This window comes from Desmodus rotundus, chromosome 1 (assembly GCF_022682495.2).
Source record: "Desmodus rotundus isolate HL8 chromosome 1, HLdesRot8A.1, whole genome shotgun sequence".
NCBI lineage: Eukaryota > Metazoa > Chordata > Mammalia > Chiroptera > Phyllostomidae > Desmodus > Desmodus rotundus.
Window position 1 is genome coordinate 48,472,443 of NC_071387.1, and position 19,817 is coordinate 48,492,259.

Here is a 19,817-nt window from a genome sequence, read left to right on the forward strand (position 1 = left end):
TAAATAACTTTTTCCAAACCCGTGCCTACCAAACACTGCAACCCAACGTCAGCGACGCTGGGACATCCGACAGGAGGCACCACCTAATGCGAGGCAGCGGGGATGACCACACAGGCTGTCTAGCCAACAGCTCATCGTGAGGAAACACGCAGTCCACCTGATGAGGCAAGGGGCTTGGGCTGTCCACAACAGCAATGTCACTAAATGACTCAGAAGAAAGGACACTAGAGAGACATAAAAATCAAATGGATTTCAGGATTCATGGTTGCACTCAGAATTTTAAAAAAATAAGCCATTAAAGATAAAATTGGAAAGCTGGGACGATGGAGAAAAACCTGAAAAACAGACTACATACTAAGGGTTATTGAACGACTGTTAAATTTCTTGGCTGTGATAATGGCAGTGTGGTTGTGCAGGAGGAGAGAATGTCTTTATTCTTAGGAGATTCACAAGGATAAAAAGTGTTATAACGTCTGCAACTTAAACTTTCAAATGGTTTGGCAGAAATTTTAAGAAGTGTGTCAATGGTGCCGATGGGGGGAGGGGTGCACAGCACAATGTGACGGGGACTCTGGGCGATGTGTACATGGGTGTTCGCTGTTTTCTCATCTGGCTCTGTATATTAGATATTTTTCAAATTAAAATTTTGTGAAGAAAAAAATACCACCGACAGACTTACTAGCAGTTTGGAACAGGTCGGGTAACTCATTTGACAGCTTTTCCATTGCTACATCTGCTATGGGGCCAAATAAGACCACAGGTCTCTTGAAACCAGCTGAAATGAGACAAGAAAGGTGATGAAAACACATACACTTCCTCAGCTGTTAAAATAAAAAGCAAAAGCATTTTATGGGTTACTGATAACATGTCTACGTGAAAACAATTGTATGTTCTCCCACCCCCAATTCAGCCCAGCTCTTTTCTGAAGACTATGCCTTCATTCCTTTATTATTAAAGATAAACTTCACTATAGGTAATATATAAAAACTTCTGAATGGCAGTATGAAAAAAATAACGGAAGAAAAATAAATAAAAAATAACTCAGGTTGTGAAACACGCCACCATTTGAGTTTGCACAGCTCGCCTATTTATAAGTCTTCTTTCGTGTTTGAATATAAGCCCAACTCTGTAACCTTGCTTTGGTCTACATGATATAGGTAAGTTTGAACTCGATGGTTACAATCTGAAAATGAAGAAAGACGGGCTCAGAGTCCAGTCCGATCATTCCCTAGCCCCGTGCGGCTTCCTCACCTTCTCGCAGCAAAACCCTCTCATAAGCCGGGAACTTGGTGCTAACCGACACAGCAGCCGTCAGGTCTTCCCGACTCTTCCTTAGGTTCTTCTTCATGCCGGACCTCTGGCCGCGCATTCTCCAGAAATCCGCCCTGTCCCCAGCATTGTCTCTCTGGGCATTCTGCACGCTGGCCATTTGCTCAGCCCTGAGGGAAGAAACCACGGGAAGTCAATCTCTAAAGCTAGAAAAGTGCGAATGTGCATGTCACTAACCAAGTCTACTCGGTGATTGTGATGAACCTGGACTAGGGAAGATGCAGCTTGGCAATGGAGAGGTTTCACAGGGTGGGAAATGTGGGTACGCTCTCTTCCCCAGGGGAGGCAGACAGAGGCTCAGTCCCCATAAAACCCACCAGAAGCTGCTCAGTAATGAACACACTAAAAGTGGCTCGTTCTGACAGGCTGGCGTACAGCAAACAGACCTGAGACCCCTGCTGAAGTGTTGGCAAACCATCAAGTGTCCACTGGGGCTGAGGACAAGGGACACACACTGAAAAAGGGCAACATATCTCTAAGAGGCGTGCTGGTACGCTTCGGCCACTCGGTATCTGCCCACACGCCGTGCAACACGGTGGGCATTCCTCAGGACATGGTGCAAAGCCAGCCAAGTGCAACAACCAACTACGCAATGCTGAACACTCATGCGGACCAGCTGGCAGCTACTTCTCAGTTCCAGGCCACTCCTCGCAAACAAGGAGACGATGGGAGAGGGCCTGAGCGCAAATAATGGAGCCCTGTGCGGCTTCCTTTTGGAGGGGGGTGGGACTGTGGTTTATCTTTGGGGGGAATGTGAAAGAGGGGCGTGTGGGAGCGTGTGACCTCAGATACCTGCTCTTGTTGGGGATTAAGCCTTTCTCCAGTTCGTTTCCGATCCTCACGGCCAGCCAGTGGCCCAGCTTGCCGTCATACAGAGTGTCCACCACTCGGAAGACCTCCCCTCTGGTGAAGGCCAGGCTCTGTGGAGTTTCCTTCTCACATTCAAAGTGGCTCCTTATAAAAAACGAATCCCCTCTGCCACAGGCCAGTATGTCTCTGTACACTGAAAGACAAACGCAACACTGTCTGCTGCATGCTGCTCAGCTAGAGGTCTGGTCTTAAGGAGCTAGCACCTTCCCCTCCTTCTGATCACCCCCTTTCCCTTCTGTCCATTCAGCAAAGCCAGCGTACAGACCCTATGGGAACCACCACTCAAACAAGAAGCCTGAAACGACTAACATTTGAGTGGCTGTGATGGTTAAGGTTCTGTGTCAATTTGACCAGCTCACAGGATGCCCAGATATTTGGCCAAACATTATTCTGGGTGTTTTGAAAGGAGATTCATGTTTAAATTGGTAAACTAAGTAAAGAAGATTGCACTCCCTGGTGTGGGTGGGCCTCAGCCAATCAGTTGAAGGCTTGAATATAACAAACAGATGAACCCTTCCCTGACTTGAAGAAAACTCTTCCCGCCTTTGAACTGGGATATCAGTTTTTTCCTGCCTTCACACGCAAATGGAGGCATCATCAGCTTTTTCTGGGTCTCAAACCTGCCAGTTTTGGGGACTCTAACTACACCATTGGCTCTCTTGGTTCTCAGGCCTTTGGACTTGGACTAAAACTAGATTATTAGTTCTCCTGAGTCTCCAGCTTGATATTCACTCTGTAGATCTTGGGATTTTCCAGCCTCCCTCATTGTTAGGCTAATTCCTTATAATCAGTCAATCTCTCTCTCTCCAGCACACATACACACACCCTATTGGTTTTATTTCTCTAGAGAAGCCTTATGTAGTTGTTGATCAACCCTCTGAAGCAGACATGGGAAATGCTATCGTCTCCCACTTTATAGGCGAAAACAATGAGTAACTTGTCAGGCTGGTAAAAGTTAATGTGGAGCTGACCAGTAAGTGTGGCTGTTTGCATCCATCGTGTGAAAGGCTCAATAATAACTCCAGGCCGTACTTATGGATGGAGCACTATCCAGAAAAGCAGTTTCATTCCCAACTGATACAACCAGTGGAATTATTTCAGTGGGTACATAGAAAACATTTCTACAGAAAGTTAAATGGTACCCAAATTGTCTCCAGAGATTAGGTATTAAAATCCATTTCAATTTTTAATACCCACATTTACCTACTCTGGTCCCAAGGCACCTCTCTCGTCCTCCCCACAGTCCCCTCCTCCGCCCCATTAAAATAGTGGACAAATCTGCTCACCATCAGGTCGGCTCTGAGCTAAAATGGTCACCATTTCACCTTTGGGGATTTCTAACAGGTAGAGAACCGCATCTTCTCGAACCAGCCCTCTGAAATCCTGTGTGTTCACCTGACGGAAAGAGCAAACAGGAAAAACAAAACCAAAGTTTACGAAAAGGTGCCACTGACGTTTTTATCTGACTGCTTTCATCAGGGTCTTCCCAGAGCTAAACTCAGATGTAAAGGTGAGGGGATTGAGAAGTACAAATAGGCAGTCACAGAATAGCCATGGGGATGTAAAGTACAGTATAGGAAACGGAGTAGCCACAGAACTTATATGCGTGACCCATAGACATGAACAATTGTGGGGGGATTGTCTGAGGGAGTCGGGGGCATTGGGTAGAGGGGGGCAGGGGGGAAAAGTCAGGACAACTGTAATAGCATAATCAATAAAATATAATAATAATAATAATAAAAGAAGTCCTTAGTGTCCCTACTCAAGCCCTTCCAAAACCCTGCTGCCGGCCTGGGCTGTGTGCGCATCAGCACACCTTCCCGCCTCCCCACACTGCCAACCGCCACTCAGGAGTATGCATTCCATCAAAGACCTGTCACTAGGTCAGACTAGAACTTTTGGGGGTGGTGTTTGGTCTTCTTTGAGGCTCCCATTGAGGTGGCCAGGGAGGTAATGTACAATCAGGAAACAGGCAACTAGAATGCAACAGGGAGTGGTGGGGGTCTATGGCAAAGAAGCAGGCTGGCCCCATGAAGGCATGAACGCAGTTTTTAAATTAGTTCAAATAAAAGCCTGAAAATAAAAGTTCTAATCAATTCCACCTTTCTCCTACAGTTTCTATCACCTAAAAAGGTATTTTAATGAGTTTAAGAAATTGAAGAGCCTTATATGGCAGACCAATAGCGTGACATACAGGCTTATATATTTAAGTTTCTGACACACACTTATATCTGGCAAAGAGCCCACATTTATTCCCCACTGATTCAGCAGGGTGCAATGTGACTAGTTTTTAGAAATTAGAAAGAAAGCAAATACCTTTGAAATATGGAAATTAAATACATTTTGACATCTTTGTTTTGTACCTTAAAACCATTTTAAAAGAGAAAAACTACGAATAAGTAAAATGCAAAAATTCTTTTAAAGTCCCTAATGTTTTAATAATGTTACAGTAGTGAAAAGATACAGAATTCCCATGAAATATTTTCTTTGATCATTGAGGACTACAGAATTCTTTAATCAAATGCTTTATTATAAAAAACAATTCATTAACTAATGTTAGAATTTATAATTTAGTTAATGTCAGACTTTATAATTAAGTGAACTAAAACTTACTTGGTGCTTTTAAAATAAAGCTAGGACATTGCTAGGACAATCACATTAATCTTCCCTTTGAAACAAACAGTATTTAGCACCTAGGACAACGATCTTCCCTATCCCGCCGCCCCCCAAACCAGCATCACTGCGCTTCGTTGCACAGCCCTTTCTCACGCCATCTGTAGATCTACACCTGTGTCTACCTATGACGGACAGCCACATGCACATTTTTATATGCATGTATATGCTTATATCTGTTCATTTGCGTAAGACAGGGCCATAGGGCTGGGAGAATCTTAAAGGTCCCTCTGTCCACTTCTATGGTTATGTGAGACTGACCATCCATCAAGCCAAAAACATTGTCAAAATTTAAGCACACGTGCCAGCTACATGGTAAATCCACACGGTTACTAAGCAGACTTAGAAGTTTTTTTCTCTTTTCCATGCCCTAACAGTTTATGGAAGAGAAATGACAACCATACCAGACAAATAATAAACAAAGAGATAGTCAGGCCAAGCACAAAAGCATGTCGATTTCTGTTATTTACAAGGCACAGGTACAGCCACACACAGCACACTCGTGCTTTCGTTCCACGCCAGGCTGTCACCTGACCAAAGGAAGAGCCGCACTGAAAAAACCTGTGATACAATAAAGGGATTAGTATACATACACAGTTCACCATGCGGATTCAATTTCCCATGGAAGTTTGTTCTGAAACAAGGTTAAAAAGACAAAAAAACCCCAAAAACCACGGGCAGCACTTTGATACTTTGAAGATTAGTTGCGCAGTCCTCTCCAACAACTGTCCTCTTACTATCTAGTTCATAGTCCACAGGGTCTATCCTGTCTGGGCTGAACCTGCAGGGGATTCTGTAGCAGCTGCAGCTACGACTCTGCAGCGGCCTCTCTGCCGCAGCAGGCGAGCTCAACCTTTTCCACTCCTTTGCAGTCCTGGGGGCTCCTTTTGTGGTCAACAGAAGATTTATTCTCAGCCAAGAACGAGGAAGCCAGTTCCCACGGTTTCCTCCTTGTTCCCAAATGAAAGCAGGAAACAAGACCCCTTCTTAAATATAAGCACTGCATACCGTGACTGTCACCCATGGAAGCGCCTCTTCCCATCTTTAACCTGCCATGTTCCTACATGAATCCTCTATTGTTTTTCACAGAAATTCAGAAAATCATGTTTTCCCTTGAGTACAAAAATATTTTATCCTTGATCCTTCAAGAGCAAAAGCTTCCAAATTCCTCCCTGCCTTCCTATGGCCCTGACGCCAGCTAGGAAACATGCTTCTTTGGCAGCATCCACTCCACAGTAAACTGGTATGAGATTCTTATCAGGAGCACTTGGTGATTGATGTTTCCTAGGATCATGTGGTACCACGAGGTTCACTCAGGAACACTTCGTCTTCTAGGATCCTGACTGGAGTCAAAGAGGGTCTAGAATGTCACTGGAAAGCTTTGGCACAGCTCATGATCAAGGTCTGCCCTTCACGTGCTCCAGAAATGCAACCTGAGCTCCTGCAGTGGGGCCACGTGCCAAGAAGGAAGAGGGCCGCTGTTTCGTACTCTGCTGCCTGCTTCCCCGGGAATTCTGCTCTTCATTCCCCTCTCCTCTGAGCCTAGATGCTCTTACCAGACTCCTCAGTAAGTCCTACCTAAGAAATGCAAGTTTACAGAAGCAGAAATTCCAGTGAAACTAGTCCCCTAGCATTCTGTATTTGCATAGTCGAGAGGTACCTGACGTCCTTGAAGTTTATTCTGAAGTCAGTGGGAAATACATTACACGTGTCTCATAAAATATCAAGGCTGAGGTGGTTATCATTTTTCAAAACCAAAAGATTACACAAATACATATACAGTAACTTTAAAAGTACCAATTCAATTAACCAAGAAATCCTCCCCCTGGACCACTTTAGATGTAAGTAACATATTCAGTGGCAGCAACTTCTTATTTTCCAGTGGGTACCAGAAGGAACATTGACCTTTATATTCTGTGCCAGGAACTCTGCTAGGTGCCTGTGTTATCTATTCTAATTTTCCCAGGGTCTCTGCAAGGCAGATATTCTTATCCCCATTGGACAGATGCAGAAACCCATCTCAGAGGTTGAGCCAGGGTCACAGAACTGCTGCGAGGCTGGGATGCGGTTCAGATCAGATGATCTGGTGCCAACACCCACCTCTGCTCAATAACAGCACACTGCCTTAATGAGTGACAACCACACAGGGGAATCAATGAAAAACCAAACATTATCAAGATCTTTTGAAGGCTATTCTTCCTAGGCCTTTACTTAGTCTCAGGGTTTTTTTTGTTAATCAAATGAATACAAATATTTGTGAGGATCTTGAACACTGTAAGTTCCCCCACAGGAGTGAGTTGTGGGTTCTAGGACTGAGAGGACAGGACCCATTCCAGGGAAACTGGGACCTTGATGCCGGGCATCCACACACCTGCAGCTCATCTATTTCCACAAGCAGGACCACTCTGCCCCCTCTTCCGTAAGCCCTCCAGAAAATCCCACTCTTTCCCAGTAACTTCTAGAAACAGGACTGGGCTTTCCTTACCTTCAGAATTTGGTCCCCTTCTTGAAGGCCTTCTTGCTCTGCCGAGGTCCCCTCTTGGATGCCGGCCACAAATATCCCAACGTCATTGCCCCCGGCCAACCGCAAGCCCACGCTGTCTCCCTTCCTGAACTTCACCATTATGGTGTTGGGGCTGCAAGGATTTCAGTTTCAGAAAGGAAAAATGGAAGATTATTTTTGTAAGAGGGGACCAACATTAGCAGATGAGAGATTTAATTTCTTCTATCTATAGAGTGATTTATGTGTAAGTCTCTCATTTTCCCCATGTAATGTATAATTTTATCATCCTCAGTACTGTAAGATGAATATAATAGGCCCACTTTACCAGTGAAGAAGTAGAAATATAAAATGTTTATGTGAGCTCACTCAAGATTAGAAGGCCAATAAAGGGCAAGGTTAAGATTACAAAATTAGGCCACATGACCCCTTCTTCCAAAGGAAAGCCTGCCGCCACTCCAGGGCTCTTGTCAAATGGACGTACAGCCTGGGTTCAAATTATCAAGCGCAGAGCTTGGCGTCACTCTCCTCCTCCCACACACTGGGATCACCATGTCACTGCAGCCCCCACAGAGGCATTAAGCAGTACTTCACCCATCTGGAGTCACCCACCTGCCAAACTCAAATATTCGGAATCACGTTCTGGAGAAATAGCCAGGTAAGTGAATGTGCAAAGCTAACAACACAAACTTTACCCCACTTCCTTATGTTACTCTTCCAGAAATGATTTCTCTTTCTCATAAACACTAGCAACAGGGGTTGATTAAAGGTGGCTGATTTTAAGCAAAATCACCATCTGTTGTTAAACACCATTTTTGTGGATTTCAGTTAAGGAGACAGAGCTGTATGGAAAAACAAAGGGGTTTAAAGGCTGAAAATAGATACCCATATATTGCTTCATCTTCAGGACTGGGACGAAGAAAAGTTCTCGGCACTGCTTTTGATTGAGGAGCTGAGAATTAAAAAGCACATCATTACCAACCTGGACAAAAGGAGTTGTTAGTCTCAAAAAATAAAGATCATAAAACCTATGCCCTGGCCAGTGTGGCTCAGTTGGTTCGGTGTCATCCCTCAAACCAAAAGGTTGTGTGTTCGATTCCCGGTCAGGGGACATGCTTAGGTTGTGGGTTCAGTCCCCAGTTGGGCTGCATATGCAGGAGGCAGCTAATCGATGTTTCTCCCTCCTTTATCTTCTCAGGGAAAAAAAAAGATCACAAAAGCCACCGAAAATTCAATTCTGTACCTTATGCTACATATATCATCACATCAAACAACAAAAATAATTCTTTGAAGTTTAATTTTAAGACAGCAGGTGCCAATAGTTTCTCAAAATAAGTAAGAAATGAACCTCTAAAATGCAAGGTATATATATAATCATATGTACCAGAAGATAGTATTTTTTAAAACTAAAAAAAAAAAAAGAAGGAAAAGAAAAATCCCTGGCTAGTGTGGTTCAGCGAATTGAGCGCCAGCCTACAAACTAAAAGCTCACTGGTTCGATTCCCAGTCAGGGCACATGCCTGGGTTGCAGGGCCAGGTCCCTAGTAGGGGTTGTGCAAAAGGTAACCAACATCCATGTTTCTCTCCCTCTTTCTCCCTCCCTTCCCTTCTCTCTAAAAATAAATAAAATCTTAAAAAAACACTACCCCCCCCCAAACTCCCCTATAATAATGCTGTTTTCTCATGGATAAATATGCATGTAAAGTTATGGTAACAGGTTTAGGGTGGTAAAGGCAGGGTTAGGGGATGGGGATGAGATCAGAGATGGGATATAAAAGGACCATAACCAATCAAATATGACAAAAAGTGACTGTGATATAATTAAAAATATATATTTGGTCTCTGCCCCCAGTTCCTACACAAAGTTCCTAAAATCCCCATAATTTCCAGGGTGGTAGGGGGGGCCAGGAGCATCTTTTGCTCTAACATTTGGTGTTTGACCCCAGTTCCTGACACAGAGCTCCTACACCCCTTGGAATTTCCTGGGTGACAGAAGAGTCCTTTGTTCTAAAGTTATAGCTCCCATTAGAGGTGGCTTCTATTAATGAGCTGTTGGAAGTGGAAGAAACAGTATTTATTATTCTGTAAAAACGAGGCTTTGCCTGGAACATAAGGATTTCAAATCCTTGAATCATAATGTCTTGATGCTTATTCAAGCATGACTCCTGCTGGGCTCCTGGATAGCCTCGGCATGCAGCCGGTCCCCGGGACGAGCAAGCCATGACCAGAAGTCTGGAGCTTTCAGCCTGCCTGCCCATCATCCAGGGAGGGGTGAGGAGCTGCAGACTGAGTTAATAATTGATCGTGCACATGACAAAGCCACCACAAAACTATGGGGTTCAGACTGCTTCCAAGTTGGTGAACACACAGAGGTACTAGGAGAGTGGCAGGCTTCAAGAAGGCATGGAAGCTCCGCACTCCCTTCCCCCATACCTTGCTCTATACAGCCATATATTGCATTTGGCTGTTCCTGAGTTGTAACCTTTATAATAAACCAGTATTAGCAAGTGAAATGTTCTTCTGAGCTCTGTGAACCATTCCAGCAAATTATCAAACTGGAGAAGAGGGTCATGGGAATGGCCGGTTTAGAGCTGATTGGTCAGAAGTAAAGGTGATAACCTGGAACTTGAGACTGGCGTCTGAAGTGAGGGGAGCTTGTGGGACAGAGCCCTTAACTCGTGGGGTCTGCAGGGGGTCAGTGTCAGAACTGAACTGAATCACAGGACAATCCAGTTGGTGTCTAGAGAATTCAAGAACTGGTAGTTGAGGGGAGGAAAAAACCTACACATTTGGTGTTAGCAGTATTGTGAGCAGAAACAGTTCAGGCAGGGATCAGAAATGGGAGACAAAAGAACCATAACTAATCAAATATAACAAAATGGGACCTGTTTGGGCAATCTGTTAGCAGAAAAAGGACTGTTTGTCGTTACTTTTTTTTTAATATTAAGAGAGAGAGCCCTGGTCAGCGTGGCTCAGGTGGTTGGGTGTCTTCCCACAAATCGAAAGGTTCCCAGTTTGATTCCAGGTCAGGGTATATGACTGGGTTGCAGGCCTGGTCCCTGGTTGGGGAGCATGTGAAAGGCAACCAACCAACTGATGTTTCTCATATTTATATTTCTCTCCTTCTCATTCTCCCTCCCTTCCCCTCTCTCGAAATAAATAAGATCTTTTAAGGAGAGCAAGAAAGAGAGAGAGAGAGAGAGAGGAATGCTTCTTCCATGTTTGAGAATGATTTTTTAAAAATAATTTTTCTCTCTCCTTCCAGCCATCCTCTGGATTTACCAAGCAGAAACTTCTGAAAGCAACTGTTTAAAATGAGCCCCAGCCCTGGCCGGGTAGTTCAGTTGCTTACAGCATCGTCCTGATACACCAAGGCTGTGGGTTTGATCCTGGGTCAGGGCACATACAAGAATCAACCAATGAATACGTAAATAAGTAGGACAACAAACTGATGTTTCTCTCTCCTTCTCCCCTTCCCTCTCTCTCTCTCTCAAATCAATCAATCAATAAATAAAATAAGCCTCACCTGGGGCTTCCTCTTGGTATTTGGGTTCCTTGCTCGGCTCTGTGCCAACCACAGCAGCAACATCCTCCGCGCACTTAAAGGGAGTGGGTGTGGAGCCCATCTTGGACCATCTGCTCTGGACGTCCTCTCTTGAACTTAAGCACAGGTCACGTAAATACCTCATAATGTGACGGATTCACAAATACACACGTGTGTACACTGACAGTGACGCGTACAAGGGAAAAATACACGTCCTCTTACTTTGGCTTTTCCTTCAGCTTTTCATTTGAGGAATGGTAATCGTAGTCGGAATACTGCCGCCGTCTCTCCGCGGGAGAAAATGATCGGTTTGACTCTATTTCCGAGACATCTGGTTTCAACAATTAGAAAAGACTTTTTAATGAAATATTTAAGACCTGTATCAGAAATTATCCTATTCTCTGGTTAGCAAATGTGGGAAACGGAAGAGGGGCAGGCAGCAAATGTGCTATCAGTCTAATAGTCTTCCAGAACTGAAAAAAAAAATCAGGTAGTTGGAAGGGAAAGGACTTAATTAATAAAGAGAAAGCCAAATACAGAATTTTAGATTCCTCTTTCATCACAGTTTCTAGCAAAGCTGCTATTGAAGAGCCAAAATTCAATTACTGGAGAAAAAAAATATATATATATGTACTTCTCAAACATTAATGCACATATGACGCACGAATCACCTGAGCCCTTGTGAGAATGCAGTTATTCTGGGTAGGGGCGGGGCGCCGAGACACTGCAATTCTGTCAAACTCCCAGATGCCGCTGACACCGCTGGTGGGGTGAGGACCGCGCTTTGAATAGCAAGTCAATAAGCTCCCAGCAAGCTGGGATGATTTCTCTGCACTGCACTCAAAGCCGTCACAACTGCTTAGACTTTTCATGTAATGGAATTCAACTAAGTTCTAGAAAGCGATCGTTTTAAAAATCAACATCTATCTTAAAACTTGAGAACTTAACTATTTTTTCTAAACTTGGCTATACAAAGGTAATACTAGATGGTTAACTAGAAAATAACATGATTACTTATTTTTACTGGTAGTTTGTATGCGGTTAAAAATGTTATCCTACGTATAATTCATATTTGAGACATGAATACAGTGTCATAAAAGAGAAGAGGTGACGTGGGTTGCTAACCACTGAACACACAATGTAAGCCACTGTGATTGATTCTTTAGAGTGTCCACCTATTTTTGCTACCCTCCATACTGTCTTCTCTTCGTTAGAAATATTAATAGCCACTTAAAAAAACACACGAGACAAATGTACGTGGTTAGTTCTTTGAACTGCTGGTACATACATTTTTTACTAACAAGTTCTATTTTCAGTGGCCTAAAGAGCATCCACTGGGAGTTCGTAAGTGCACCAGAATTTCACATTGGAAACCTAATTTCAACAGACACTTCAATAAGAAAACAACGACCAAACACTTATCTTTTGGAATTAAAGTTTGAAGGAGAGGCTTTCACTGGAAATTTAACTTTCAGTGGGATGGCTACGCTAAGTAGAGATAAGAACGCGGAAGCAACAGCCCTCTCTCTTCCAGCCAAGCTCACAGCCTCCTTTCTTTACCTTCTATTTCTGAGTCGCTGTCATTTAACGATGGGATGTTGATGAGCGTCTGCTTGCTGTCTCTCAGCACCACTAGCTGGAGTTTCCCTCTTGACTTTTCTATCAGTTTTCGAGCATCCATTAAAGACATGTTCTCAGTTACAGTTCCATTTATCTGTGTTTATAAAGAACAGTAATGGTATATGTGATACAACTATTCACAGGGAAATAGAAAATTCACATTTTCTCCTATCAAAAATGTAAAGACTTTGCTCATCTATTCAAACAGACATGGCTTTAGGGTGACTCACTGAATAAAAGTGAATTATCCTTTAAATTAAATATAATCCTGCGTGCCTGGACCCCAAGTACAGGTGTGACGGAGCTGTAATGTACTTAAGTTACTCTGCTAATTTATTTAACTTCCAAGCTCAAGATGATGGTTTGGTTTTACTACTGCAACGTGTCTCCCGACTGGAGAGGTTTACAAAAGCTATTAAATATTCAGCATTCATATACTACCAATGCTCCCTCTCACCGTTCCTTAGTTTAGGGAATAGGAGCTTAACCTTTAAACAAACAGGCAAGAAAAAAGTACTCATGGAGATATTTATAAAAAGTGACATTAAAGTATTCCAGATCTCCGAGTCCGGTTTTTCTGACAAAAATTCTGGCGCCCTGCTGTTCTTCCCAGACTTTGTCTTACTACCGACTCCCACGGCAATGAAGTTTCACTGTGTTCGCACTTGAATGTGGACACGCAGACTACGGAGCCAAGCATGCATCTGGTTGTCCTCTACCCCGGCCGCCCACCTTGAGAATTATGTCCCCTTCGTGCAGGTTGCCATCTTTAGTTGCCAGACCGGTACTGGTCATTTCCTTTATGAAGATCTGACTCCCCAGCCGCAGACCATACTCTAGGAGACAAAAACATCAACATGCACGTAGTCCACCAACTTGCTCTGAAAACTTAGTCTGTTTTTTAGGACTATTTTAAAATACTGATGAAAAATTAACTTTGCATGTGGGACATTCTGTAAGTCGACTTAGCCTGGAGAAAAAGTCAATGTCATACAAAGCAAAAGAGGCAGAGGGACTATTCCAGACTAAGAGACATACAAACCAAATGCAACGCATGAACCTTCATTAGATCCTTGATCCCATGTGGGGAAGAGGTGAGGGGGTAGGGGGACGGGTCACATTATTTTGCAGCAATTTCAAAATGCACTGCACTATAATATATTAAAAGGGGCATTAATGTGAATGTGATGAAGGCATTGCAGTTATGTAGGAGAATGTTCTTATCTTCGGGGGATACCTGCTGAAATATTTAAGGGTGAAGGGCCACGTAGCCTGCAACTTACTTTCAAGTGGTTCTAGAACACCACTGAGAGACAGGGAATTGGGTGTGGTAGGGAGGAGGGAGAGGGGAAAGAAGCAGGAGAAAAGGGAAAAAGGGCAAAGAAAACAAGTGGCAGAATGTTAACAACTGGTAAAACTAAGTGAAGGCTATCTATGAGTATTTGCTATAAAATTAACACTTTTCAAAATAAAACACTGGGGAGAAAAAAACCAATTCAGTACATCTTAATAGGCATGGCCTGCTGACAATGCAGCTGCCTACAAGAAGGCACTGCATAAAGAATAGTCTTCATCTGTAACAATTCAGAGTGTGTGGGGTTTGGCGTTGAAAAAATTTCAGTGAGTAAAGAAAAGAGGCAAATAATCCAGGCAAAGCAAAGCATTGAACTAAAACCAGCAGAGCTCCGAGGGTTGACGGACTCTGAATTGCCCTCAAAACAAAAAACACTGTACTGAGTATGTATACTTTAAAATACTTTAAATACTATTGAGATTATTCTGATATTACTTGCTAAACTTGTAAAAATATTTATCTTGAAGGATGAATTTTGGTTATTTTAGGAAGTTAGAAGGTTTCAAAAGAGGCACATTCAAAATTTATTACTGTTTTGAACTCAAAATCTTATAATTACAAAACAGAGTAACTTTCTACAATAGGGGAAAGTTATGAAGTAGGTTGAAAGATAAGTTTTAAGTGACTTACAGTGTTAGCATCAGATCTTACCATATGATGAAACGTACCCCCCACCTGCTTAGGAAGCTGACACTCAAGAAAGAGTAAGGGGTTGGGGCTCAAGTTCGGTCCAAGATGTAGATGTAGGTAGAGATGCTTCACTTCTTTGCACAACCAGAAGAAGGCTAACAACCAATTTAAAAGCAAGAAACAACCAGAAGTGCTAGAAAATCAAATTGCATGAAAGTCTGGCAACCAAGGAGTTACAGAAACATTCACCAAGACCAGTAAGAGGGGTGGAGACAAGCAGCCAAGCAGAGAGGACGCATGGCAAGACGGGGGACCATGCAGGCGAGGCAGGGCTGGCTGAACAGGAAACTAAAGACTCAAAACCTCTAGGTATAAAACACTGTGAGGGTTGTGATGGCAAAAGAAACTCCCAGTCTCACAGGAGAGTTCATTGGAAAGTGGGGCTAGAGCAGAGCAAGCAAGTGGCATTGTTCCCTCTCTGACCCCTCCCCCACAGACAGAGCCACAGCACAGCAAAGAAGGTTGCCCCGCCATAGCAAATACCTAAGGCCCCACCTCCCTACAACATAACAGGTGCTCTGAGACAAAAAAAAATATGGCCTAAATGAAAGAACAGATCAAAACTCCAGAAAAAGAGCTGAGTGACAAGGAGATAGACAACCTATCTGATGCAGAGTTCAAAACACTGGTAATCAGGATGCTCACAGCAAAATGAAGGAAGAAATGAAGGCAACACAAAATGAAATAGAGCAAAATATTCAGAGAACCAAGAGTGAAGGGAAGAAAACTGGGACTCAGATCAATGATTTGGAACAAAAGGAAGAAATAAACATCCGACTGGCACAGAATGAAAAAAACAAAAATTCAAAAATATGAGGAGAGGCTTAGGAACCTCTGGGACAACTTTAGGCACTATAATATCAGAATCATAGGGGTGCCAGAAGGAGAATAACAAGAGCAAGAAATTGAAAACTTATTTGAACAAATAATGAAGGAAAACTTCCCCAATCTGGCAAAGGAAATAGACTTCCTGGAAGTCCAGGAAGCCCAGAGAGTCCCAAAGAAATTGGACCCAAGAAGGAACACACCAAGGTATATCATCATTAAGTTACCTAAGATTAAAAATAAAGAGAGAATCTTAAAAACAGCAAGAGGAAAAGAGAGTTACCTACAAAGGAGTGTCCATAAGACCATCAGCTGATTTCTCAAAAGAAACCTTACAAGCAAGAAAGGGCTGGAATGTATCTGAAGTCATGAAAGGCAAGGACCTATATCCAAGGAGTGATGACTTCTTTCTCACATATCAACAATGCCTTTATCCTTTTAAAAACTGCACTTGTAAGGTTGGTGTGTATGTGGACATCTCTTAAATGAGTTGAAAAAAAAATCAGTTAACCAGCTTCTAACACACTTACCAGGAGGCTATTTGGTGTCCATGAAATGCCAAGAGCTGGCCGTATGAATGGATCACATTTTTCTTAATCAAGTGTGGATCTTACCTACTGCCACATTTCATTAAAGATCAATTCTTATGCAACTCTGGCCAGTGATAGCTAAGTTATTGTGTAATCTCAGCAAAAGGCAGCCCAAAAAACCTTTTAAAAAGTGGCACTTTTAAAAAACAAATTATAAGTTTTAACGAATTCTCAGTCTGAGGAACAAAATGGCCTAGGAGGATTAACATGCTGTGTCAGCTAAGGGTCACAACCCCCTTTATTTCCTGTATACTGTCACTAAGACCAGGCATGACTTGGGCAGTCTCTCAGCACAAACAGTGTCTTTCTAAATCGTGGGTCACAACCCATTGGTAAGTCTTCTTATCAATTCAGTGAGATGCAACCAGCATTTCTAAATTAAACGTGATGGAACCTCTTGGAATGTATCACATAAAGTACCATCTCATGATACTTTTGGTCAAGTTTATATAGGTACATGCATCCATGATTGTTTGCTAAATGTGGTTCTTTCTGTGGCAGGAGGAGGAGGAGAAGGAGAGAGAGGAAGAAGAGGAAGCAGGAAAGATGAGAAAAAAGGAGGGAAAAGGCCTAAAAAGCACTGCTTTAGGTAACTCAAGGCCCTTGGGTGCAGGTCCCGTAGAACGTGCATTAGACCTCCCTGACGGAGCCCACAGGCCCAGTCATCTTCCTCAAAACCCACTGCAGTCCACCTTTCAATCTGGGTGGATTAATGAATTGATACGTCACTATAAATGGTTATAAAGAGTCTAAAGAATTCTTAAACCTCCTAAGATATATATTCCTCAGAAATAGGCTATTTAAAATGCAAACTCCCAACCTAGAAAGCAGTATTTTTCACTCTGCATGCTCGGGTGCTCTTCATCTTTTGTTCTCTTGGAAGGAGAACAATTAGAGAACAAAAGGAAATAAAAGATTTGTCACAAAGAATTTAAAAAGTCAGAAGCCAAGAATCAATGCAAGGAATATCTCCACACTGGGCTTATGGCCCTGCTCATTCACCGACTTGTTTCCTATCATCCATGGAAAGTTGAGTTCGAGCTCCAGCACTAACCGGCTTCCAGATGTGGGCAAGTCGCTTCCCCTCTCTGAGTTTCAGAGCCCTAACCTAAACAGCAGGTGCTGGCAGCTTCACTGGTGGTCACATAGGGCTTCAAGTGAATTCTGGATGGGATCAAGTGTGTGCAATGGCTCCAGGAACGCAACGTGCGACAGGCAGCCTGGGCCAGAGCCTACCCATGCCTGGGCATATTATCCAAATAGGGGTTCTTGGGTTCCCCAAGATAGAAATCAAGAGCAAGCACCAGAGAAATTTCCAGGCAGATTTAATTAAGCTCATGCTTGAGCACCAGGGAGACAGTACAGAAGAACAGAAGGTCCTCTGAACTGGCTGGGGGGCTGGCTCTGCTCGGCTGCTTTGAAAGCGGGGAGAGGGGCTGCACAATGAGATGGGCTTTTTGAAAAGGAGGGCTTATGGAATTTTCCAAGGCAGGGTAGGAAAAGCAAGTAGTTAAAAGAAAGATAAAATTCTGCCTTTTTTTTTGAGCAAGGAATGGAGGAGTGGTAACATTCTTGTGGTCAGCGTATCTGGCCTTTCTTCTGGCCACCTGGCCTTAACTTGCCTTCCTAGTCACCTGGTATGTTTCCACTCCTGGGGCCCAAGTCCCTAAGCTATCTCAGGCGTACCAAAAATGTCTCTGAACTTTGATATTCCCACAGGAATATCAGGAACGTCTCCTACCTACCTCACAGGGTGCTGGTGAGGACTAAACAAGAGTATTATTTCAGCACAGGTCCTGGCAGAGAGCTGTTTCATCAATTTAAGCTTCAGCAGGCTCACCAGGAGGGCTTGTTAACATACAGATTCCAGGGACCCACTCCTGAGTTTCTGAGTCGGGGGCTGCTGGGCTGGGGCCTGAGGGTCTGCGTTTCTAACAAGTGTCCAGGTGGTAATTATGCTGCTCTGAGAACCAAGGGCCTAGTAGTTTAAAGCCAAATTTCTGCAGTCTGCGCAAATTAAATGTGCAAGTCAATGAACTTATCTGTGCCTTATAAAATAAAGATACGCTAACTCCTACATGAGGTAGTGGTGAGAGTGAAATGAACTAAATGGTGCAAAGCATTTAGGTCAGTGCGTGGCACCCAGTGGGTGCCATGTAAGAGTTAGCTATTATTATACTAGTACTTTTCTACATCAGCATTACTACCTTCATTTGCCTTGCTTTTCATCAGTAGGACCCCAATGGGCTTGTCTGCTTCTGGCTGGCCTGCATGGTCTGGCCGCCCTCTTGGCTGGGGGCTGGGGCTGCGTGAGTGGAGGTGCTCACGGCTGCGGCTCCGGGATACCTCGTACCGGGCATCAGGCTGCGCCCTGTGCCTGTACTCCACCTCCGGGCTGTAGGCCCGGTCATAGGGCTGATTATAAGCCTGATCAAAGCTCCGGCCACGGCTGCTATCTCGGCCTCGCCCGTAGTCAGGGTCCAGGCCCCGCTCCAGGCTCCGGCCACGGCTTCGGTCTCGGGCTCTGCCATAGTCCTCATGGTCCAGGCCCCGCTCCAGGCTCCGGCCACGGCTTCGGTCTCGGGTTCTGCCATAGTCGTTGTGGTCCAGGCCCCGCTCCAGGCTCCGGCCACGGCTTCGGTCTCGGGCTCTGCCATAGTCGTGGTCCAGGCCCCGCTCCAGACTCCGGCCACGGCTCCGGTCCCTCTCCCGGCTGTGCGGCCGGTCGCGGGGATGCCCCCTCTCCAGGCTGTCCGCCCAGCTGCGCAGATGGCTCCTCTCGCTGTAGCGATCACTGAACGCACTGTGGGCACTTCTATGGTCAAACTCATCCATCACCTCAAAAGCCCGGTCATCTTCACTGAGAGGAAGGCCACCCTGCAGGGGGGCCAGCTGAACCTTCCGAGGCCTCTTGACCACCTGTTCACCAAAACACAGTGCAGATGTAAGACAATCACAATTAAACATAAGAGAATGCAGTGATCAAAAGCTCTGTTTCTCCTTCCAGTAAAACTGTGTCCCTAAGCCTCAGGTTCCTTATCTGGAAAACATGGGCAATAAAGACCTCAGAGGGTTGAGAATGAAGTCAGACAATAAGTATAAAGCTGTCAACACAGTGCCTCCAAAATCTGCTTCTACTCAGTGTGAAAAGCACCAAGGGACTTCAACTCACTATGAGTTATAGAAATGAAAATCCAGCCCTGGCTGGTGTAGCTCAGTGGATTGAGTGCCGGACTGGGAACCAAAGGGTCACCTGTTCAATTCCCAGTCAGGGCAAATGCCTGGGTTGCAGGCCAGGTCCACAATGGGGAGGGGGGCGCATGAGAGGCAATGGCACACTGATGTTTCTCTCCCTCTTTTTCTCCCTCCCTTCCCCTCTCTCTAAAAGTAAATAAATAAAATCTTTAAAATTAAAGAAAATGTGCTTGAAACCATTATAAATTGATAAACCTTAAATTTAATAAGGTAACACATATTAATAAAAACTTTCAAAAAAAAATAAAATCCAGAAAGTAAGACATTCTATATACAACTGCTTCACCTCTTCCAAAAGTCACTGTCATTAAAAAGGGGGCGTGGAGGGTTAGGGGAAGAGGTGGGGGAAAGAGGAGCCCTCCTAGATTCAAAAGTACAAAAAAGATCAGGGCCAGGTGCAGTGAATGATTAGCTCCCACAGGGAAGAAGAAAAAGTCTATCAAAGAAATCTCAGGATATGGACAAGATATTAGATGATACTGTAGAGTTGTTATGAATTTTCTTACACAGGATAATAGCATCATAATGATGTAGAAAAATGTCCTTATTTAGAAGACACATGCTGAA

General features: G+C 43.9%; 1 protein-coding gene across 3 annotated transcripts in view; it reads right to left on the minus strand.

Annotated features, from left to right (window-relative positions):
* TJP2 (tight junction protein 2) overlaps positions 1–19,817 on the minus strand; it is a 117,002-nt gene that overhangs the window by 14,240 nt on the left and 82,945 nt on the right. For all 3 annotated transcript variants that reach the window (XM_053923942.2, XM_024555193.3, XM_045191210.3), the window contains 11 exons: positions 18,203–18,914; positions 13,269–13,372; positions 12,477–12,630; positions 11,139–11,247; positions 10,899–11,032; positions 8,258–8,324; positions 7,358–7,508; positions 3,486–3,594; positions 2,122–2,332; positions 1,252–1,439; positions 680–775 (listed from right to left, as the gene is read on the minus strand). In XM_053923942.2, the coding sequence (XP_053779917.1) occupies positions 680–775; positions 1,252–1,439; positions 2,122–2,332; positions 3,486–3,594; positions 7,358–7,508; positions 8,258–8,324; positions 10,899–11,032; positions 11,139–11,247; positions 12,477–12,630; positions 13,269–13,372; positions 18,203–18,914 (2,035 nt within the window). The remainder of the gene's footprint in view (positions 1–679; positions 776–1,251; positions 1,440–2,121; positions 2,333–3,485; positions 3,595–7,357; positions 7,509–8,257; positions 8,325–10,898; positions 11,033–11,138; positions 11,248–12,476; positions 12,631–13,268; positions 13,373–18,202; positions 18,915–19,817) is intronic.